Raw genomic sequence first — 25148 nt, 5'->3', positions numbered from 1 at the left:
TGCATTTTGGGAGGTGGATTAGCATTTTGAGATTTAATAACCGAAAGAGGGCTTGTTACAACTTTGGAATATCTAGATGTGCTCTAATGAACTAGTAAAAGGTCTAAAGAAGTATCCTAGTGTAACCTTTCTTAGTTCACCTCTTTACCCCCAAATCATGTGTACATTTGTATGATTGGTAATTCTTGAAAGTCTCTCACTCGTCTTGCTTGTGATTTGTATCCCGATGAGTGGACTTGGGTGATAAAAACATTGGAATTTGTGTAGTTTGTTAGTCTTGTTGTTATTTGTGTGAGCTATGGGTTAAGCTCAATGGAAACTCTCACGAGAAAAAAAACTCGTCCACTAGGGTGACTTAGAGGTTTAAATTGCTTCTCACTTGCACTAAAAGTGATTATGGTTGTCACCATGCGGATTTGTGTATTTGTGCTTCCTCCTTGTTGCCTCTCCTTGGTTTGATGTTAGCAAGTTGTTTTCCTTCTTTGGTTTGACATGTTTGTTTTGCTCGAGGACGAGCAAAATCTTAGCTTGGGGGGATTTGATAACTTGCTATTTGATATGATTTTATGGTGTTTTGAACCTAGTTTACTTGATAAATTTTAGTTTTGGTTCATTTTTACTCTATTATTATGCAATTTTTGTGTATGATTCACGGGTTGTTAGCGTTTTTGTTGAGATTTTAGATACAAAGACGACCAAATGAATCGTATGGATATTGAACCGAGGTTAGAAGCAAGATAATGGTGGAAAGAAGCCAAGGAAAGGAGCAAAACCAAAGAAAAGGTGAAGAGAAGGGCTTGAAAGACCCTACACGGCCGTGCCAGACCTTGCACGTCTGTGCAGGAGTGCTCCAAAAAGTCAGAACCTTCTGCCTGAGAATGCACGTCCGTGCAGAGCTATGCACGTCCATGCAAGATACCTAGCACGTCTGTGCAGAAGAGGCTGCACGTCCGTGCCATACTTGGCACATCCGTGCAGGATTTCCAGCCCAGACAGTAGCTACTGCCTTGTTCTGCACGGCCGTGCATAGGGTGGCACGTCCGTGCAGACCTGTAGTCGAACTCTTTTCTCGTTTTCTCCGTCCTTTTCATTTGGGGGTCTTATAAATACCCCCCTTGAGCTCATGTAACACCCTAGAAATTCCTTTCCTTTAAAATACCCATTTTGCCCTTTTTAAAATACAAAAAAGGAAAATCTAAGACATTACCGTCACCTTCAAAACAGCTGAAGCAAATATCAAAGACATACAGCGGAAGACTATCTTTTAAAAACTCAAATGAAATAAAGTTTAAAAAAATCAACTCAAATTTTAAAACCAACTTACACTAAAACAATAACTTGGAACCATTAAAGGCCCTTTAAAACCAAAGTAAATATAAACATTAACTAATGTTTATATCAACAATTACATAAATATTTTAATACAATAAATAATAAACAAAGAAATATGTAACCCTCTTTGCTCAACCCCATCATGCTTGATATGCTTCATCACCTGAAAGCTCTCTCTACTTGTCCCCACTACTCGCCATTAGAAATGGGTCATCGTAGGGCCAAGGTAAAGACAAGGCCAAATAAACATGCAAAAACACAATCAGCAATGCTGAGTACATAAGCGTAATAAAACACACTAACATGCTTTCATCCTATCAACACACAACTTACCATGTTGCACCTGTTCATAAGCATACAAGACACCTAACACCTAACTAGAAAAATACTAATGTTCATTTAATTTGATTACGCATCGAACAGGTTTCCAACCAACTACCTGCCTCAATAAATTGAGGTAAACTACACCGGGAGCTAACCGGGTAGGCAAATGTCACATGAAAGTGACTGGACGTCCTACGCATAATAAATAATGATTAGGGGATTTTTCTCCCACCAATCACCATCTGACAAGTGGACCAATCAGGTTCCGCCATGTGTCCGCCACATGGGCCAATATGAGCCTGCCACGTGTCAAGCAATGATCCGTCCACCTCGAACCAATTACGACACGACACGTGTCCTTCCCATAACACCTGGGATAACCGGTCACCTAGGCCCAACTTCCGAGGGAAGCCCAATCAGCCCAAGGTTAACCTAAACCTAGATTGGCACGTTTCCCGAGGTTATAAATACCTCCCTTAATCCTCATTAAGGGAGATTACATGAATGACATGCTAAAAACGCAGATTACACACATTAAACACTCTCACCTAGAGAGACCCAATCACTTTAATTTCCGCATTAATTACTCCTTAATCAAGTACTAACTTGACCGTCGGAGGCGGAGCTCACACCACCAGGAGTCTCCGTTGTTTTGCAGGTACAGGCGTCCGGTTCCAGTCTCGAAATTGTAACTCTCCCGCAGGACATCAGAAAACCCCGAAACATTTGGCGTCGTCTGTGGGGAGAGTACTTCTGAGATGGCATCCAAGTCTGTACCGACTCCTGAAGAGAGGCGTCCCCTAGACGACCCTCAAGTTCAGTCGGACCACGATACTGAGAATGAATTTGAAGTTGAAGCTCACACAACTTCAGACGGGACCCTAAGGGCCCGACGTACCCGTCATACCGAAAGGAGGGAACGGGAACATCTTCAAACTGGAAGTGAGCCAGCAGGCGCACCGCCTGTTCGGCAGCAGCCGACTGATGGGTCTTCTCCCATCACAAGGAACGAACTCATGACCTTCATGAGGGACTTCAAGGGAGAAATTCAAGAGTTGATCAACAAGAAGCCGCCTGCTCTGGACAAGGAGCAGTCGGCTAAGAAACCCTCCACTTCACAGAAGAGGAAGCCAATTCAAGGGCGAGAGGCGGCTCCTCATCCTAAACCTAGGAAGCGGGAGCCGACTGCCCTTGATTTCACAAAATACCGTTTTCCTACTCCAGGAAATAGGAAACCTGTTCGTCATATTCAGGCGGACGGGTCGAGGAAATCATACACAGACGCTCGGCTACTGCTAGAGCAGAAGAAGAGTGACCGATTGTCAGAGTCGGCCTCTACTTCAAACTTCCAAGACAGTCTGCGAAATACCTCGATGAGGCATACTCAGTCGTATCATGAGAGTCAGTCAGGCGGCACCTCCCGTCAGTCCGGCTTTCATAGCGACCAGGCGGTACCAAACTTACCGTTTGTGCCGCAACAACAGTATTTTTTACAGCCACCTCCGTTTGGTGGTCATGCAGCAAAAAATGTCCAACCTATGGACTGGCAGCTTCGGTTGCTTAGACTTGGTGAACAGCCGTCGGCCTTCTCCAAGGAAATTACTGAAGCCGCTCAGCCGGCCAAAGTGAAAAATGTATTAGTAGGCGCCTATGACGGCACTACTAACCCAGAAGACCATCTTATGGCCTTCACCAACCTGATGTACCTTCAAGGGTTGGATGATCCCACTTGGTGCAAGTGTTTCCCAGCGACTCTCAAAGGAATCGCACAACAATGGTTCGGCAACCTGCCGACTGGTTATGTAAATAACTTCAGGACGCTTGCTTACTTATTCACCTCCAACTTCGCCATGAACATCCCTGCGAAGAAGACGACCCTTGATTTAGGAACAATTCAGCAGGGCGAAAAGGAGGGGCTTCGTTCTTACATCAGGCGGTTTAACCTGATGAGAATTCAGATTCAAGGGTTACCGGATGAAGTAGCCTATACTGACTTTTTCAGAGGTCTCAAAGACGGGTCGACCTTCAAATTTGATTTGGTCCGAAAGAGGGTGGCGACTCTGCAAGAGGCCTTGATTGAAGCGGAAGCCTATATACAGGCGACTGACCTTTGTAGTACGGTAAAACAGTCGGACGGGAAAAGGTACGACAAAAGAGAAGGACGACAGAAACAGTCGTCAAACAAAGACGAGAAGAGAAAAGAGGTTTGGGCGGCTGATTCCTCTAAACAGCTGGCCCTGAAAAAGAAAAAAGAATTCAAACCATACTCCCCAAAGTATGCGTTTAACAAGGATAGCCAATTTATCCTAAAGGAAATCAAGGGACGGATCTCAATTGAGAAGCCGGTCCCCATGAAGGGTTCTGCAAACTATCGGAACCAAGAAAAATTCTGTGATTATCATGAAGATGTTGGTCATCACACCAATGATTGCATCAGTCTCATGCAGTATCTGGACCGCCTGGCTAAGCAAGGTGATCTTGCCACTTATGTCAAGAAATCTACGGGGAACACTTCCTCAAAAAAGCAGTCGGCCAAGAAGAATCAAAAGGCCGACAGCTCCGATACAGATGATGCAGTCGTCTACACCATTGCAGGCGGCTTCTCAGGAGGCGGCCCCACAATTAGGGGCAACAAAGACAACATCAGACGGTTAGATGTAAATTCCGTTCACCAAGAACGACCCTCCAAATATTCATTTCTTGAGATTGTCATCACTGAAGAAGATCTAGGAGGGGTAAGAGGGCCGCATGACGACCCTATCGTTATTGAATGTAAAGTGGCCAACCAGAGAGTTGGCCGAATCCTCATAGATACCGGAAGCTCCTCAGATCTCATCAGTAGCAAATGTCTGTCGAAACTAAAATATCAGACTAATTGCATACATCCGGCATCCCACCCTTTAGTAGGGTTTGGAGGAGGAGTCGTCCACCCACTGGGACGAGTGGACTTACCCATCCGCCTGGGCGAAAAAGGGGAAGGACGGCACATGGTAGTGCGGTTCCTGGTAGTAGAAGAACTCTCGGCCTACAACATGATTCTGGGACGACCAACCCTGAATAATTCCAAGGCTGTTATAATCCCATCTCTTATGTTGCTCAAGTTTGAGAGGGATAATGGAACAGTCGGCTCCCTAAGGGGAGATCAGAGGATGGCCCGAGAGTGCTATCTCTCGGATGTCAAGCCCACTGTTATGGCCACTGGGTCGACTGGTGGAAAAACAGACATTGACAAAGTCAAGGAGAGTGCGCCTGTTCAAGAAGCAGGCGGCAAGAAGAGAAAGGCATCCCAGACAGGGGCCGCAAAAAAAGACAGAAAATAGCAATCATTGGCAGAGGAGCGGTCGGATGAATTTCGCCCTCAGCCGGCTGGTGAGCATACAGACTTGATCTTAGACGACTCGCGTCCTGACCGAACAGTCAAGGTTGGGACGACTTCTCTAAGGGCCCTGGGTGACGACTTTCACAAACTATTGAAAGAATACAAGGACATCTTTGCATTCGAAGTCCATGAAATGCCAAGCATTAGTCCTGATCTGGCGGTACATAAACTGGCCGTGGATCCAAAAAAGAAGCCGGTACGGCAGAAGAAGCGGAACCATGGCGAAGAAAGAAGTCAGGCGGCAGCCGCCGAAGTTAAAAAATTACTTGATGCAGGGTTCATTCGGCAATGTTACTTCCCAGACTGGGTTGCAAATGTGGTGCTTGTTAAAAAGCCGAATGGCACCTGGCGAATGTGTGTAGACTACACAAACTTAAACAAGGCGTGCCCCAAAGACAGTTACCCTCTGCCTAAAATTGATAACCTGGTCGACTCAACAGCCGGCCATGCTTTGATGAGCTTTATAGACGCCTACTCTGGTTTCCATCAAATTCCTTTATGGAAGAAAGATCAGGAGAAGACGGCCTGCGTCACTGATCAGGGGTTATACTGTTACACGGTCATGCCGTTTGGTCTTAAGAATGCCCCGGCCACTTTCCAGCGAATGATAAACACTGTGTTCTTTGATCAAATTGGGAGAAATGTCGAGGCATATATTGATGATATGATTGTCAAGTCTAAACTTCAGAAAGATCATCTGTCGGACCTCCGAGAAACTTTCGCCACACTCAGGCGGCACCATGTCATGCTCAATCCCAAGAAATGTGTCTTTGGAGTTGAGTCTGGGAAATTTCTCGGATTCCTTATCAATCAGAGAGGAATAGAGGCGAACCCTGAGAAGGTGCAGGCGGTCATTGACATGCAGTCGCCTCGTACCATCCGAGAGGTTCAGAAGTTAACAGGTTGTCTGGCGGCCTTGGGAAGATTTCTAAGCCGATCAGGCGACAAATGTCTATACTTTTTCCAGGCAATTAAGAAAAAGGCAAGGTTTGAATGGGGGCCGGATGCTGAGGCGGCCTTCTAGAAATTGAAAGTTCACTTGCATTCCTTGCCGAGGCTGGTCAGCCCTTTGCCCAAAGAAGTACTCTACATGTACCTGGCCGTCTCTGATCATGCGTTAAGCGCTGTTCTCCTTGCTGAAAGGGACGGCTGTCAGCTCCCGGTCTACTTTGTCAGTCATGTACTGAAAAATGCCGAGTTGAGGTATCCCTTAGTGGAGAAATTTGGTCTTGCATTCTTCATGGCTGTTAAAAAATTGAAGCCCTACTTTTTGGCACATGCAGTCGTCGTGTATACAGACCAACCTATCAAGCGGCCACTGACCATCATGGATTCGTCAGGCCAAATGATCAAATGGGCCATAGAAATACAGAGCCTCGAAGTTACTTTCGAGCCTAGAAAAGCAGTGAAGGGGCAAGCCTTTGCTGACTTTATTGTAGAGATGACTCGTCCTCCTGACTCTCAAGTTCCAGACCAAGTCTGGAAGGTATATGTGGATGGAAGCTCTACTTCAAATGGTTGTGGAGCAGGCGTCATATGTCAGTCGCCAGAGGGCGACAGGTACGAGTATGCTCTACGCTTCAGTTTTCAGGCCTCAAACAATGAGGCAGAATATGAAGCTTTACTAGCCGGAATCCGCATGTGCAAAGCAGCAGGGGCAAGAAAAATAGACGTCTGTTCCGATTCACAATTGATAGTGAGTCAGTACAATGGCGAATACAAAGCAACCCATCCGGCCATGATCAAGTATTTACAGGCGGTCCGACAAGCAGTCGGCTCCCTTGAGGATTTCCATCTGACCCTGGTGCCGAGATCAGAAAACAACCAGGCGGATGCACTTTCAAAATTAGCATCATCCGCCTCCTGTGATACTCCTCGAACTGTTTTTTGGGAAGTAATGGAGAGGAGAAGCATTGAGGAAGAACCTATTGGAATCTTAGACAGAAGCTCAACCTGGATGGATCCAATCAGGGCATATCTGACAAATGGTACCCTGCCGGATGATCCTCAACAGGCGGTAGCACTGAAAAAACGAGCAACCAGTTTTGAAATAATAAAGGGAGAACTTCACAAAAGGGGGTACCTTCAACCCTTCTTAAAGTGTGTTACTCCAGAAAAGGGACGAGAGATACTAGACGATCTTCACTCTAGTTACTGTGCTTCTCATATAGGCGGTAGGACGCTTGCTCAACGGGCAAGGCGGCAGGGCTACTTTTGGCCTACTTTAGAAGCAGATGCAATGGAGATGGTGAAAAAATGTGACAAGTGCCAAAGGTTTGGCAAGCTAATTCACCATCCGGCTACTGACCTCACTACCATTCATAGCCCACTACCGTTTGCTAAGTGGGGCATGGATATTCTGGGTCCATATACGCCTGCTACAGGCGGAAGGAGGTACATACTTGTTGTCATCGACTACTTCACTAAATGGGTAGAGGCGGAGGCTGTAAAGGGAATCAAGACGAAGGATGTAATTTCATTCATTTGGAAAAATGTCATCACTCGGTTCGGGGTTCCCATGTCTATGGTTTTTGATAATGGTCCCCAATTTGAGACGCCTGTTCTCAAAAGCTGGTTGGGTGACCAAGGAATTGCACACTACTTTGCATCTGTCGGCCGTCCACAAGCAAACGGCCAGGTAGAAGCCTTTAATAAAATCATCTCAGACGGTCTCAAGAAAAAGATTGAACGAGCAGGCGGCCTATGGGCGGATGAATTACCACATGTTCTCTGGGCCATTAGGACGACTGAAAAAGGGGCGACTGGAGAAACTCCATTCCTCCTAACTTATAGTGCGGAAGTTGTTCTTCAAATAGAACACTACGAGCCGACTCTTCGAGTAATGCTATATGACGAAGAGGCAAACTGGGAAGCCATGCGCCTGGCATTAGACTCACTTCCTGAAAGGAGGGGCAATGCTGTCTTGCGCCATGAAATTTACCGCCTGAGAATGACTAGATCATACAACAAAAAAGTACACAGGCGTCCACTCAAAGTGGGGGACTTTGTACTTAGAAAAATGGAAGTAGTTGGTAGGGATAATGAGTTTGGCAAACTAACTCCCAACTGGGAAGGACCCTACCGAATCTGTGAAGAGGTCAGGGACGGTACCTACCGTCTGGGAACACCAGACGGACAACCGTTGCCTCGAACTTGGAATGTAGATAATCTTAAGAAATATTTCTTTTGAATGATGTAAATAGTCAAGGGCTACTTAATAAAAGTTTGCATACTTAATATTCAATATTGTATTAAGAGGGGCATGCCTGCTGACAAACAGTCGGCTACTCTCCATGTTTAATTTTTATTCTTACTTAAGAGGGGCAGGCCGCCTATACATTTACAGTCGGCTACTCTCCATTGAGTATTTTACTCTATCCTCAGAGGGGCATGCCGTCTGTACCTTTACAGTCGGCTACTCTCCATTGAGTATTTTACTCTATCTTCAGAGGGGCATGCCGTCTGTACCTTTACAGTCGGCTACTCTCCATTGAGTATTTTACTCTATCTTCAGAGGGGCATGCCGTCTGTACCTTTACAGTCGGCTACTCTCCATTGAGTATTTTACTCTATCTTCAGAGGGGCATGCCGCCTGTACCTTTACATTCGGCTACTCTCCATTGAGTATTTTACTCTATCACCATAGGGGCATGTCGTCTGGACATATAGTCGGCTACTCTCCATAGAAGAGGGCCAACTGGTTCCAAAGCACACAGCCACCCCCCTTATACTTAGCTAAAAAAGATTAGGGCCTGGCCGACCCTGTGCCTAACAGGCGGCTACCCTCCTTTTACTTAGCACCTACGTTCACCAAGAACTAACCAAGGCCACAAGCCGAATGATCAGACCAGGCGCCAAGCCAACTGATCCAATCTTCAAAACTAATACGACCTGTCCCAACATTATAGCAGGCGTCCGGCGGCATCCCTTTGAATGAAATTCGTCGCAGAGAGCAGCTCCCTTTTGGGTGGAACATTGCTCTATAAACTAATTACACGGCACCTATACGACTGTCCCCAAGGGCAACCACGTAGCCGTTTTTGAGACAAGGATAACTCTATCACTAACCAAACCAGTGGTAGCAGTTGACATCTGAGTCAGATGACCGCCTGTATTACTTGGGATAAATGCAGGGGGTACCTCTTGAGTTAATAGCCAACAAACATTGGCGAATCAAAAGGATCAGCCGGTCTCCGCCTCCTGGTACCTTTACTACTCAAGCAGGAGTGACGGCGACTGAGTAACACCAAAGTTAACTCATAGTCACTCTCTCAAACTTAGTATGGAGCCTAAAAGGTATGAGTCGTCCGCCTGTTTTTAGCAAACAGGGGCTCTCAACCACTACTCCTGCTAGGTTAACAACCTGAGTTAAAAGCCAACAAACATTGGTGAATAAAGGGGAACAACCGGTACCAACCGCTTGATACCTCTACTACTCAGTTACTTGGCGACTAGGTAACAATCATGTTTACTTGGTCAAACCACTTTCCTACTTGGTTAATTTTACAAATGACAGGACCGCCTGCCTAAAGGGGATCCAGTCTTTAAAATGGTTCGAATACCGATTGGATAAATGGCCGACTGATCGTCTAGCCTGGAAACAGACAACCAGTCGTCCAAGGGCATAGGCGGCGTGACTAACTATCCGTACCTGTCTGCAACTATCGGCCATGTAAAACAGTCGGTATAGTGTACAATTGGATATCAGAATATTCAATACTTAAACAAATTTGAAGCAAAACAAAAAAATTCATATAAAAGAAGCCGGTCATTAAAGACCGGCAAAATATTCAGAGCCCCGGCCCCCTGGCCGGGTAAATACAAAACAAACGGCACGCAGGCCGTGGAAAGAAGACATAAAGCTTAAGAAGGGGGCAGATCTTCAATATTAGTAGCTGCCGCCTGGTCAGCACTCTTCTTGCTGGACTCGGCTTCAGCTGCATCCTTCTTTGATGCATTACCCCCAAGCGGCACAAGCGCCACTACCGGCTCCTCCTCCTCCAACGCTTCCTCCAACGCCTCTTCCTCAGCAGCCGCCAGGATCTCTTGATTATATCTATCTAAACACCGGCGGTACGTTTTTTCCCATGAGGAAAAGTCGGCATTGGGGAAGAGGCGGCCCCAAGTCATGCGCTGGATTTGATCAGAGTCTTCCATCATCTCCCGGACCAGCTCTTTCTTTTCTTGCTCGGCCTTTTCCGAGAGCTCCTGAGTAAGACTCTTCTCCTGGGTCACCAGGCGTTCCTTTACGTTAGCCAAGGATTTATCCAAGGCTTCGTATGAGAACATCTTTTGGCGAAGAGGTCTCAGCTCGGCCTTGAGATTGTTGATGGTCGCCTCCAGCTCGCTATTCCTCTTCTGGGCCGCCTCTAACTGAGCCCGGATAGCGGCGGTAGCCTGCGCCTGATAATAAAAAATATCAATGGTCAGAACTTCATTTTGGGCAATTTGAAACATTGCCTTATCACAGTCAGAGGCGACCATATCTTTTGCAGCCTTTACCTCTTTGTTCTTCCGGTCAAGCGGCTTGCGAAGGCCGTTCACTCGGAGCAGGGCCTAAGTAAAAAGGAACAGGCGTCAGTTTCCAAACAAAAAGAAAACAGGCGACCTGGAATTCAAATACTCAAAAATATGCTGTATACCTCAGCAAGGACCCTTGCAATCCCGTCTAGGTCAAGGGTGCCGACACCCCTGACCGCCTCCCTTTCAGCTGGAGGAACGGCCTTGATCATAGACTTGGCCACCTCGACCAAGTCAAGCTCCTGAGGGCCGGCTGCATCAAGCATAAACAAACGGATTAGACCTAGTAAAAAAGGGAGCAAGTCTAAAATTTCTAGGCGGCCCAGCTGGAGTTTTAGAAGAAGTGGCCGGTTGTTTCTCAGCCGCCGCATGTTTCCTGGCAGAACCAAGAGAGCTCGCAACAGTCGTCCTTCGGGCCTTGGGGTTCGGCTGTTGGGAAGAAGAAGCTCTTGGAGCGCCCGTCTAAAAAAGAAGAAAAAAGTCAGTATATGCATAAACACAACTCCAAAAAGAGGGTGAAAGGTTTGAAGCCCACCAAGGGTGCCCCCTTGTTGGGGGAGTCGGTTGAAGACTGTTGCATGATGGAGGCCCGCAACATGGCCGCCGCAGTCTTGGAGGCGGTAATTTTGCTCATGGCGTCCGCTGCAAAAACAAACAGCAAAGTTAATAAAAGTTATAACAAAATGCACGGAACAGCAGAGTATTCGACAGGCCGACTACCTCTTGAGCACCGACTGCTGAGGCCACAGGCGGCCAAAAAGTACTCGTCGTAGAGCCATTTGAAGCTCGGGACGCAGTGCAGGGGTACTTGCTCTCGTACCCCTGAAGTAGAGTTCACCTTCGACTCTACTTTAAAGAGTCCTTTATCTAGGATCTCTTTCTTAGCCTTGGGGGGAACAGGCGGCATGCTACGGCCGCCTGCAAGAAGGGGCGGATTCCTGTTCCACCTTTTGAAGCGCTTGTTCAGCTCTGTGTCTGAACTCTCAATGATGAAGAAGGTGCACCGCCAGTCCTTCCATTTGTTTGCTTTACCTCTCGTCATGAGGTAGCCCCTGTGGCTCGTCAATTGATACCAGCCGGTACCGCCTGCCTTAGGGGTCCGGCTGAGGTAGTTCATGTGGGCGAAAGCCTCGAAGCTCGGCTCCACGCCGTGCAGTTCGCACCCGGCCACATAGCCGAGTACGTTGACCCAGGAGTTCGGGGCTAACTGCCATAACCCCAACTCATACCCATCCAAGATCCGCTGAACAGCCGGATGTAATGGGAAGCGCAGCCCAGCCTTGATGGCCGCCTCGTAGCAGCCAAAGCAGGCGCTATCATAACTAGTACTAGCCGGCCAGACGACTGTGTCTTCTAGATCCGGCACAAACACTAAAAAGCCGGGGCCCATTGTGTGGTTTGCGATAAAGCTCTCCACTTTCTCTTGCATGGCTTTGATCCGGCCCCGAGGTACCGTGCAGTAGTAGGGGGTATTTTGCTCTCGGTGAGAGGCGGATGGCTCCGCCCAATCGTCCCCCTTCTCAACTGCGTGAGAAAGCCTCGCCTCTTGCAGGCGACTGTTTTTCTCTTCTGTGTCCAGAGAAGCATGGCCAGAAGAGCTAGACTCGGAATCGTCCTCTGACGAGTCCGAAGAGGACGACTCCTCCCCTCTCCCGGAGGGGCCCGCCTCCTCTCCTTCAAAAGGAGCAGGAGAGAATGTAGAATTGTCAACTGTAAAATGGGAAGGGGTCACCTTGACTCCTCCCTCAGAACTGCCGGCTTTCAAGCCGCTTTGTTTCACTTCCACATCTGGCGCCTGGTCAGATGTTTCACTAATCGGCACCCTGTGGGAGGAGCCGTCTGAGTTTGAGATCCTGGCAGTCTTTTTTGTTCTGGCCATCATACTCTGCATAGACACAGATACAGTCGGACTTTGTATAAAGGGCAAAGATGGGTCCAGAAAAGGGCAGGCGGCACTCCTAGTCCTAGATTCAGCCGTCCCCGGTGACCGGCTGATCACTAACCTAGGTCGTGTCGTGTGCTTCCGTGGTGCCATTTCAAAAAAGAATAAAATAAAGAGAAAATTAAGAGTAAGAGAACCGACGGTTACCTGAATGAGTGACGTTGATGGAATTCTGAAAATCCTGTGCAGTCGGCTTGTCAGAGCAGGCGGTAGGCAGAAAGGGTCCAAAATGTCAGAGCAAGTTCAGGGGTCCGAATGTTCTCTCACAAAGTTCTCAAGTGTGAAAATGACTGAAGTCAACACTCCTTTATATAGGCGAAGTGAGAAGGCAAAGGGTCACTTCCAGAATTCAAAATTTGGGCGGAAGAATCTCTCGGCCTTTCGCCGAGTGACACCTGTAGCAGGTTGTCGCCTGTTACAGTGCGACACCTGTCACAGGTAACACGTGACCAGTCACGTGCCACCTGTGAGGGGCAAATGATTAGGGGATTTTGCTCCCACCAATCACCATCTAACAAGTGGACCAATCAGGTTCTGCCATGTGTCTGCCACATGGGCCAATAGGAGCCTGCCACGTGTCAAGCAATAATTCGTCCACCTTGGACCAATTACGACACATCACGTGTCCTTCCCATAACACCTGGGATAACCGGTCACCTAGGCCCAAATTCCGAGGGAAGCCCAATCAGCCCAAGGTTAACCTAAACCTAGATTGGCACGTTTCCCGAGGTTATAAATACCTCCCTTAATCCTCATTAAGGGAGATTACATGAATTGCATGCTAAAAACGCAGATTACACACATTAAACACTCTCACCTAGAGAGACCCAATCACTTTAATTTCCGCATTAATTACTCCTTAATCAAGTACTAACTTGACCGTCGGAGGCGGAGCTCCCACCACCAGGAGTCTCCGTTGTTTTGCAGGTACAGGCGTCCGGTTCCAGTCTCGGAATTGTAACTCTTCCGCAGGACATCAGAAAACCCCGAAACAAATAATATAAAGGAAAATACAGCGTCCTATACTCCCAATAGAAGTTATGGTCAAATATAAAGTCGCATAACTCCCCCCATATGTTCATACTTAAGGTATATATGTTCCAAGAGTTTTGGTGCGTAATCTCTTTCACTTTACGTTATTTACATATTGTTAAACTTGGTGATGACTCTCAAACACAACACAACCAAACATTATAATTCATTCAAGCAATCAAACATACCAAATTTAATTCTTGAATAATTAGTGACCACATAAATTTAATAATTGAACCCTTTTTAATCTACCTCAGTGTCAAAGACACCTTAAACGCACAATGATGCGTCGTAAATCCTATCCCTCAATGTTAGAAACACTTTAAGTACACGTAGGCACCGTAATACAATTTATTCCTGTGTACTAAGACACTTAAATAGCATCTTCCTCATGCTTATGACATCAATAAAAATTATATGAACCATAATAAAATTCCTTTTTAGTATTCCAAACCAAATTAAACACTTGGTTTAATTAAACATGCTCTCTATCATAACAATAATAAAAGTGTGGTTCATATCCAACATGCCAATATAATTAATTCCAATCACCAATTCACCATAAATAATTCATACATCACAAATCATTCACCAACATCGATCCAATCAACAAATTCCAACCATCACCTATCATGATACTACTTGGAATTAATTAATCAAAGCCTAGCATGCTTCTATACACTTAAACATTACCAAGTACGCGAATGTACCTTGAATATGATCTCAAAATCACCACGACTAAAGAAAATCACTCACTTGGAAATCTCCTACAAACCAAAATTATAAACTTAATTACTCCCTTGATTACACAAATTTCCAGCAACTTTTAAACACTTTAAACCCTCTCTAATAAGCTGAAATTTTGGTTTAAAACCTTTAAAACTCTTTATTTAAGTGGGTAATTAAAACCACAAAGTAAAAACTCATTCATGGTGTTTATATAAAAACTCCACCAATATATACACTCTTTAAATCACTCATAAACCCTAATCTGAAATTTAATTTGAAACCCTTACTTTTAATCCCAATTAATGGGTAATTAAAAATCCTTTCAAGAAACTTAATTATAACCTTTTTATAAAAATTCCAGCTTTATTAAACCATAAAAAATTGCTGTAATTATGTTTAAAAATATTAATTTCAATAGTTTAAATTACCCACAATCCAATTCCATGAATATACATTAATTTAGAAACCTAGGGTTTTCAATTTGGGGCTTTTTGATTAAAATTTAAATCTGAAAATTATATTAAAACATTAATCCTTCGTTAAAAATCAAAAACTGTCGGAAACTATATTTAGAGGCTGAATTTGGCCACAAGAGGGTGGTACACACGACCAATGGTAGTGATTTTTGATTAAAACGTTGTTTACACACAAAAAACACTATTTTTAGTAAAAATCGGACGAGTTAGAATCTAAACGTGATTAAAAATAAAGGGGAAGGGTAAAAATTAAGGAGAAAAGGAATTAAGAGGAAAGAGAATTTACCTTTGCGTGCACTCCACCTTAGGCATATGATATGAGTATTTATACCCTCTCTCATAACCTCCTACTTACTACCTTTAATAATCCCTTTCCTACTCAAACTAGGATTCCTAATCAAACTAGGAATTTGACTTTCTTTAAAACTTTGACTTTTAAAAATTATCTTTTATGAAATAATATGCCCCAATATTTTCAAATCATAAATTAAAATATTTTCAAGATTATTAAATAATTAAAAATACACATTTAATAAAAATCATTCTTTTTAAATTAATGAAAAACCCTAAATAATTCATTTCGAATTATTTAAATACTTTTAAGAAAATACTTATTTAAATTAAAATACGTATAAAAATACGGGGTATTATAGCTCATTTGTACGGGATATCAATGTTTTAGAGCTTTCTCTTAGTTTTGCAATCCTAGAACATTAAATTCTCAAATCGTTAGTTAGATTCTAATTATTAGCTTGGAAATATTCAACTTCAATCATTGTAGAAGACAAGTTCCACTATTGTTGCTAACTTTGAAGCTTCATAGTAACTATTTCTTACTCTTCTCTTCCATTTCTCTTTACTTAGTTGTTAACTACTTGCTTAATTCTTAGTTTGAATCTATTCATGAATTGCTTGAAATCCTTAATTACCTTAACTTCCATGGATTGTGAGTAGTCTAATTTTCTAGGGTTTTGGTAAAACCCTCAATGTAGTCACTAATTACTTGCTGCATATCATAATTTGGTAATTAATGGGTGTTAATTAGTTGAGCTTAAGTGGTTAATTGTTTAGTTCTTGTATATGGCCATTGCTAGAACTATTTATCCAAGCTTTCTCAACGAAGGATCGAGAGATGAACTTGAGTTAGCTCCCTTATGCTTAATTGACTTGAAATGCCATGAGAATAGGAATTTCCAGTCAAGGGAATGTTTATGTCATCGTGATTATGTTTCAACACTTGTTTTATGCTCTGTAACCACGAGAGGAGGTTGTATTGATGATTCAAGTAATCCCTCTAGCTTGAGAGAGTAGTTGGGTGCCTTAGATGACTTCCCCTAATTTATCCCCTTAATTTACCTTGATTGTTGCATGCTAATTGTGATTTGCGATGAAGTTGAGTGGTATAACCCGAGCCTTAGATTCCTTTAAATATTGTTAATCTCCTCTTAGCTTTAGTTGAATTGACCTAGTAGAAGTTGCTCAAGACCAAACCAATTTCAACTTCATTTAGCTTATTTAAAAGGTAGTATCTCAGTGCTTGATTCAAAGCCTCTCTTAGGCTTGGCCCTTTCTTACCCTTGCTATTAGTTAGTGAGACTAAGATAGGATTTATATGTTGGTAGGCTCGACAACGGTCCATGACGTCCACTTGAATCTAATTCTTGCGAAAAGCTTCAAAGAGTTGAAGAGAATATTTCTATTGTTGCTCTTTCCCCTCGTAGGTCACTCAGAATCAGAAACAAACAGTTTGTTGATGTTCTGTTAACTGAGGATTCTAAAATCTTCCCATTGGAGAGTGCGAAACCCACACCTACAAGCAAGCTTTGGCAAGCACCGACTCAAATAAATTGCTTGAGGCCATGAAATCCGAAATGGACTCCATGTCTGAAAATAATATGTGGGCCCTAGTAGACTTGCCTGATGAGGTCAAACCCATTGGTTGCAAATGGGTCTACAAGATCAAAACAGACAAAGATGGAAATGCCTACATCTATAAAGTAAGACTGGTTGTAAAAGGGTTCAGATAAATTCATGGTATTGACTATGATGAAACATTTTCCCCAGTAGCAATGCTTAAGTCTATTCGGATTCTTCTAACAATTGCTGCATTTTTTTATTATGAAATTTGGCAGATGGATGTCAAAACCGCCTTCTTGAATGGGTTCTTGACAGAGGATGTGTATATGACATAACCTGAGGGTTTTGAAGATCCCAAAAATCCTAGAAAGGTATGCAAGCTTCAGAAATCCATTTATGGAATGAAGCAAGCATCACGGAGTTAGAATATTTGTTTCGATGAGGCGATCAAACAGTTTGGTTTCCTTAAGAGCGAAGAAGGACCTTGTGTATACAAGAAGTCTAGTGGGAGCACTCTAGTTTTCTTAGTCTTGTATGTAGATGACATACTGCTCATGAGGAACGACATACCAATGCTTGAGTCAGTCAAGGAAAGGGCGAAGAGTTGTTTCTCCATTAAAGACTTGGGTGACGCATAGTACATATTGGGAATTAAGATCCATAGAGATAGGTCTTGAAGGATGATTGGACTAAGTCAAGAGACTTATATTCATAAGATCCTTGACAGGTTCAACATGAAAGACTCCAAGAGAGAATTTCTTCCCATGTCTCATGGTATAATGCTCAGTAAAGCTTAGTGCCCTCAAAAGCCAGAAGAGTTGAAGCGTATGGCGAGTGTACCTTATGCCTCTACAATACGGTCCATTATGTATTCCATGATTTGTACAAGGCTGGATGTTGCATATGCCTTAAGCACGTGTAGCAGGTTTTAGGAAAATCCAGGAGAAGCACACTGGACAGCTGCTAAGAACATCCTTAAGTACTTGAGAAGGACTAAAGGACTGCAACTGGTTTATGGTGGCGAAAATGAGTTGGTTGTCAAGGGCTATACGGATGCGAGTTTCCAAACAGAAAGAGATGACTTCAATTACAAAGGGATACATTTCTGTCTGAATGGAGGAGTAGTGAGCTGGAAGAGTTCGAAGCAAAGTATTGTTGTAGACTTTACGACAGATTCTGAGTATTTGGCTACGGCAGAAGTGGCTAAGGAGGCAGTTTGGATCAAGAAGTTCCTTACTGAGCTAGACATTGTACCTAGTGCTCAAGAAGGAATTGAGTTGTTATGTGACTACAACGACTCCATTGCTCAGTCAAAGGAGCTAAGGTCACATTACAAATCCAAACATGTTGTGAGGAAGCATCACCTCATTCGAGAGATCGTTGGCAGGCGGGATGTTAAGATCTGCAAAGTTCATACGGATGAAAACATCGCTGATCCGCTTACTAAACCCCTTCCGCAGCCCAAGCAAGAGACTCACTCAAGGGCTTCTGGATTGAAGCAAGTCATGTAATTTAAGTTGTATTTGTTTTGAAAAAACTTATTACATATGTAATACATTAACTTACAGAATTATGATTAATTAGAAATTTATTATTTCTCTAATTAGAATATGGTTTTCATGTTAAATAAAATGTCTAAAGTAATTATGAATTGATGAATCATCAATTACGTGATTTGGTGAATGAAACCCCACAGGTGAACTAAGTTCATAAATTATTTAAGTTCCTAGTTCGAAATCATTAAATTGGACATAAATGATTTTAATAAATGGACTAGCATGTAAGATTGATTGGATAGCACAGTTTCATGGGCTATAGAGGCATAGAGATGCTCGGTCAATCACATGGGTATGCATGAATGATGCATGATCGAACTATTGACCTACTTTGAAGTTCAAGTATAGAGCTTCCGGATATATTAGTGGATTCCTCTGACATGAGTGGAACACTGATTTCTTTCAATGATTAACTGTGGTACATCCAAATGTCATTCCGTAAAGGAAAAATTCATGGCAATAATTCGACCTTTAGCCCATTCTTTTTTAATAATCCGACCTTTCGATTATTATTTAATAATCCGACCTTTGGGGGTCTTTAATTTTTATTGGTCCCATTTGACTAGAAACCGGTTGAAGAGGTAAATTTTTTTTTTTTGGTTTAAAATACACGTGTCATTACATAACTGGTCAAAAAAAAAATTAAAAAACCCTATAATTCAGCCACAGCCCACCACCACCCAATCCCAAGCCCCAGAACCACCATCCCCCTGTGCCGGTTTGCCCCCTCCCCCTGCGCCGATTTCCCCCCTCCCCCACACCGGTGACGCGACCTACCCTCCCACTGCACTCCTTCAATTTATAATGGATTAGTGGGCTGTGTTGCGAATTTCGGGCGCTATTTTTGTTCGAATTGGTGGCTGTTGATTTGGTGGTTGGTAGCGTGTGGTTGAGTTGGTTGTTATCGGCGGTTTGTGGGCTATTTGCGAGTCTACAACGGTATTGGAGGTGAGAGATGGTGGTGATAGTGGCGAGGGGGGTGGTTTCGGTGAAGCCAAGTTTGACAGGAAAGGGTATTAAGCAAAGGAGAAGAGGAAAGGGTGCAGTGGTGGCGGTGAAGTGACGGTGCATCGGTGGCTTTAATCGCTGCCTGGTGGTGCATGTGAGAGCAGCAAAGTGAGCTGCTGCGATTGTTTGCTGGGTGGCGTGAGGTGGTGCTGATTGTGGCTGCTGTGGTGGCAGTGAGGGAGCAGGGTTGTGAGTGAGGGAGATGTGGGGGTGGTTCGGTATTACTGGTGATGGTAGGGCAAGAGCACGGGGAGAGTGAAGGGGAGGGAGGGGGAGAGGGAAGGGGAGGTAGGCCGGCGGCCCCTGGCGCGTCTTCTGGAGCAGGTACCGGCGGCAGGGGGCTGGCCTGGGCTGACTCCATGATGGCTGGCTGTTTTTTTTAATTTTTTTAGTTTTTTTTCTGTTTTTTTTTTAATTTTTTTACCAATCACAGGCCGCCACGTGTCACGTAACCTGTTATAACAGGTTACATGACCGGTTGGGACCAATAAAAATTAAAGACCCCCAAAGGTCGGATTATTAAATAATAATAGAAAGGTCGAATTATTAAAAAAGAATGCGCTAAAGGTCGGATTATTGCCATGAATTTTTCCTTCCGTAAAAGGGGACTATAAAAGGTGTTTCCTTGTTACTTAAAAAGTTGAGTGGGAGCTTTGGTAGCCACAAGATTGGATTGAGTCTACCTATTTAATTAGGAATGTTTCATGGCCTCTTGAAGAGGGAGAATTCAGAAAATGCATGGTCATGTTCAAATGGATTACATAGTATCAAATCAACACATATTGACTTAAGGAATTTGAATATTGCACACTTATGTTAGACAAGTGGGAGATTGAAGGATTTATGTATTCGTCAAGTGCAATTACTAGATATATCATGGATCATTATTATGGAGATAATTAGTTCATTCTTTTGGGTCGTCATTGTCCGTTGCTAGATATGATAAATGATCTTTGGGCTAGTCAAATAGTCCAAAGCTCAATAGAATGGATCCTATAAGGTCACACACATAAGGGTTATGGATTGAACAAAGCATGAAGCCTATTCATGGGCCTCATGAGGTTATGACAAGCCACATAAGAAGTAACGCTAGAGTAGTTTGGGTTGGATTAGGAGTTTAGGCTTCACATGGATTGTAATTATATATGAGATATATATATATATATAGAGGCCTTGCCTATAAATCACAATTAACCTAAGCAGTATACTGTGAAGTAAGCAACCAAACTCCCTAACCCCTCTCTCTTACACGCCTCTCTCTCTCTCCCCCCTAGTTCGTATGGTACAGACACCGGCGCACGGTGGTGGTGGTGGTGGTGGTTCATGGCTTGTTCATTTCATCTCCTCTCCGTAGAAGGTAGATTGAAAGGTTTGATCTTAACTAACTAGCATTAGTGGAGGTTCAATTCTTGCCCGTGGACCAAGTGGAGGAATCACGTTTAGGGTTCTTGTTCTCCTAATTGTTCTTACTCGATCACTTGTGGAATCACGCTTCAAAGGTATAATTATGTGTTCTTTATGTGTTGTGCATAGATCTTGTTTATAGATGCTTATGAATATGATGCATGCAATTCCGCTTAGAGTATCTATAATCCTACAGCTGATACTACCACTTCTGCAATGACGATTGTAAAACCTGTAACTGAACAAGAAAAGGCAAAAGCCTTAGTGTTGTTAAGGCATCATTTACATGAAGGCCTTAAAACCGAGTACATGATGGTTGAAGATCCCAAAGAATTATAGGATGACCTTAATGAAAGATTTGGACACCACAAAAGGGTGCTCCTTCCTAAGGCATTGTTTGATTGAACAAATTTACGGTTCTAGGATTTCAAATCTGTAATTGATTACAATTCATCTATACATGAGATAGTATCTATATTGAGATATTGTGATCATCCAGTCACCGATGAACAGATGATTGAAACAACACTCACTACCTTTCATGCAAGCAACATATTGTTGCAAGAACAATATCGTGAAAGAGGTTTCAAAAAGTTTAATGAATTGATGAGTGTATTGCTTGTTGCTGAACAAATTATTGCTGAACAAAATAATGATCTTTTGTTGAAAAATCATAATCTTAAACCAACTGGGTCTCTGGCCACTCATGAGGCCAATGCCACAAATTCTTATCCACCCGAGGCAAATGCAACACAAAGAAGTGGATGTGGAAATTACAATGGACGTGGAAGAGGTCGTGGACGTTATAGAAATAATTTTCAAAGAAACAGTAATTTCAAAAATTCTGAAAAACAGAAGGGACAGTCATCTGGAAGCCACAAACAAACTCCTTCAAAAGGAAAAACACATGTTACAGATGTGGCATGATAGGGTATTGGGGACGTACTTGTCGTACGGCCAAACATTTGGTAGATCTTTACCAGGCTTCTATAAAAGGCAAAGGGAAAAATGCAGAAGCAAATTATGATAATGAAGAAAATGCTCCTTGTCCTAGCCTTAATGTATCTAATTATTTCATGGACAACGCTAAAATTGGAAATGATTTCATCTTTGGAGAAAATAACAATGCTTAGTTTCCCATCTACTAATATAATATGTATTATGTTTTAATATATTTTCTTTAATGTACTGTATTTTAAATTTCTAGTCATGTACTTTTAATCTATATCATCAATAAATGTTTGTATGATATTATTCTAAACTAATTTTAAATTTATTTAATGAAGATATGGATCTGCCTGAAGTTAGTTCCGAATATCAATGCTTTTTGGACAGTGGAACAACACATACTATCTTGAAGGATAGAAAATATTTTTCACAACTAAAATTGTTTCAAGCAAATGTAAACACTATTTCCGGGTCAGCTAAATTAATTAAAGGATCTAGAAAGGCTTGTATAATTCTTCCAAATGGAACAAAATTGATAATCAATAATGCTTTATACTCGAGTAAATCTCGAAGAAATCTCATAAGCTTTAAAGATGTACGCCAAAATGACTATCATTTAGAAACAATGACGACAGATCAAAAGGAGTATTTATGCCTCATGGCAGAAAAATACGGCAAGAAACATATTTATGAGAAATTGCCAGCATATTCTTCGGGGTTATATTGTATAAACATACGACCCGTGGAAATCAATATGATATCTAACCAGAAGTTAGATGACAAACATTTGATTATTTTATGGCATAATCGTATGGAACATCCAGCAGCTGGGATGATGCAAAGAATTATAGCAAATACAGTTGGACATTCAATAAGAAATCTCAAAATTCCTCGATCGGATGAATTAACATGCTCTGCTTGTTCACTTAGAAAATGAATAAGGCCATCTATGAACAAAATTGCTACTGAATCTCTAAAATTCTTGGAAAGAATTCAGGGAGATATTTGTGGGCCAATTAATCCGGCATGTGGACCATTTCGATATTTCAAGGTTGTAATTGATGTTTCTACACGATGGTTACATGTTAGTATACTTTCAAGTAGAAATGTTGTCTTTGCAAAATTACTTGCCCAAATCATCAAATTAAGAGCACAATTCCCAAATCATACAATAAAGAAAATAAGACTCGACAACACTCGGGAATTTACATCCCAAACATTTTATGATTATTGTATGCAATTGGAATTGTTGTTGAACACCTAGTAGCTCATGTTCATACACAAAATGGTCTAGCTGAATCACTAATTAAGAGATTACAATTGATTGCAAGACCATTATTAATGAGGTCAAAATTGCCATTATCTGCTTGGGGACATGTTATAATACATGCAGCAGCACTAATTAGTTTTAGACCTACAACTTAACATAAATTCTCACCACTACAACTTGTTTATGGTCGAGAACCAAGTATCTCACATCTAAAAATCTTTGATTGTGCTTTATATATTCCCATTTCTCCACCCCAAACAAACAAAAATGGGTCCAGAAAGTAGGCTAGGAATTTATGTCGGGTTTAAATCCCCCTCTATAATCAAATATCTTGAACCATTGACTGGTGACTTATTTACGGCTAGATTTGCCGACTGTCACTTTAATGAAATAGTATTTCCAGCCTTAGGGGGAGAGAAAGTGGACCAACACAAGAAAGAAATGAACTCATTTGGAATGCAACACAACTGTTGAATTTAGACCCACGAACAAATGTGTGTGAACAAGAAGTCAAGAAAATTGTTCATTTACAAAGTGTTGCAAATCAATTGCCTGATGCATTTGTAGACACAAAGAAGGTGACAAATTCACATATACAAGCAGAAAATGCCCCTGCACGTATTGATATTCCAACTGGCAATAAGTCATTGAAAATGAATCTCAAGCATGCAGAAAGCGTAAGAGACCACTTGGTTCAAAAGATTCTAATGCCAAGGAAATTGAAAAGATTGGATAGAATAGAAAATGAGACTAGTGATGTTCCCCCATCAGAAGGTTAAGAAAGACCAAATATGGATGAAAGTAAAGAAAATGATGATAATCTAAAGGATGAACAAGAAGACAACCCTACGGGGAATGAACAAGATGTTCAAGGCATCGATAACAATGAAATTTCAATGAATTATGTCTCTACCAAGACTCATTGGAATAGGAAATATGTTATCGTAGATGAAATATTTGCAAATTCCATCGCAATCGACATTGTTTCTGATGAAAATGATGTTGAACCAAGAACAGTGGAAGAATGTCATCACATGAGTGATTGGCCAAAGTGGAAGGAGGCAATGCAAGCTGAGTTAAAGTCACTGAAAAACGAGAAGTTTTCAGAAAAATAACACTTACACCAGCAGGTGTAAAACCCGTAGGATACAAATGGGTATATGTGAGAAACTTAATGAGAAAAATGAGATAGTTAGATAAAAGGCAAGACTTGTCGCCCAAGGATTTTCTCAAATTCCAGGGATTGATTATGAAGAAACATATTCTCCAGTAGTCGATGCAACTACATTAAGATTTCTAGTAAGCTTAACAGTCACAAAAGGATTGAAAATGTGATTAATGGATGTAGTGACTGCGTATTTGTATGGGTCACTCGATACAGACATTTACATGAAAGTCCTCGAAGAACTAAAGCTACCAGAAAACCACAAGCCTAGACAATTGCTTTCCATAAAACTAAAAAGGTCACTTTATGGATTGAAACAATCTGGGAGGATGTGGTATAACCGTCTCAGTGAATACCTTATGAGAGAAGGGTTAAAAAACAATCAAATTAGTCCCTGTCGTTTTCATAAAGCGATCACAACCAGGATTCGCTATTATTACAGTGTATGTTGATGATCTAAATATCGTTGGAACCCCAAATGAACTTGAGAAAACAGCAATATACTTTATGAAAGAATTTGAGATGAAAGACCTTGGAAAAACTAAATTTTGTCTTAGATTGCAAATTGAGCACTTAAGTCATGGTATCTTTGTCCTTCAATCAAACTATACAGAAAGAGTTTTGAAAATATTTTTCATGGACAAAGCAACTCCAATCAACTTCCCAATGGTTGTTCATTCTTTGAATATGAAAAACGATCCATTTAGACCCCAAGAAGAAAATGAAGAAATTATGGGTCCAAAAGTACCATACTTAAGTGCAATTGGAGCCTTAATGTACTTAGCTAAAAACACTAGACCCGACATAGCTTTCTGTGTAAACTTTTTAGCCAAGTATAGTAATGCACAGACATACAGACATTGGAATAGAGTCCGACACTTACTCCGGTACCTACGAGGGACACAAGATCGACCCTAGTTTACATTATCAACCAAAACGAGATGCTGCTCTTGTTGGGTATGCAGACACTGGATACTTATCAGATCCACAAAATGCCAAGTCACAAACTAGATATTTGTTCACTTATGGCGGCATTGCAATATCATGGAAATCAATAAAGCAGACATTGACCGCAACATCCTTGAATCATGCAAAGTTGTTAGTTCTTTATGAAGTAGGACGAGAATGTGTATGGCTGAGGTCGATGATCAATAATATCCAAGAAGAATGTGGAATGGACGCAATAACAGAAAACACAACCATCAT

At 42.3% G+C, this 25148-nt stretch overlaps 1 protein-coding gene across 1 annotated transcript; it reads left to right on the top strand.

Annotated features, from left to right (window-relative positions):
* The first annotated feature begins 20775 nt into the window (after positions 1 to 20775).
* LOC110712108 lies at positions 20776 to 21486 on the top strand. The gene is made up of 2 exons (XM_021890528.1): positions 20776 to 20874; positions 20983 to 21486. The coding sequence occupies exons 1-2, from the start codon at positions 20776 to 20778 to the stop codon at positions 21484 to 21486; spliced, it is 603 nt and encodes a 200-aa protein (XP_021746220.1).
* Positions 21487 to 25148: the final 3662 nt, after the last annotated feature.

Source organism: Chenopodium quinoa, unplaced genomic scaffold, assembly GCF_001683475.1.
Source record: "Chenopodium quinoa cultivar QQ74 unplaced genomic scaffold, ASM168347v1, whole genome shotgun sequence".
NCBI classification, from domain to species: Eukaryota; Viridiplantae; Streptophyta; class Magnoliopsida; order Caryophyllales; family Amaranthaceae; genus Chenopodium; species Chenopodium quinoa.
The sequence above is the reverse complement of the archived record's forward strand: the minus strand, read 5'-3'. Positions and strand labels throughout refer to the sequence as shown.

Coding starts and splice junctions, on each gene's coding strand:
- LOC110712108 (XM_021890528.1), top strand. CDS start 20,776: ATGACGATTGTAAAACCTGTAACTGAACAAGAAAAGGCAAAAGCCTTA. Junction 20,875..20,982: donor TTAAAACCGAGTACATGATG/GTTGAAGATCCC, acceptor TTACGGTTCTAG/GATTTCAAATCTGTAATTGA.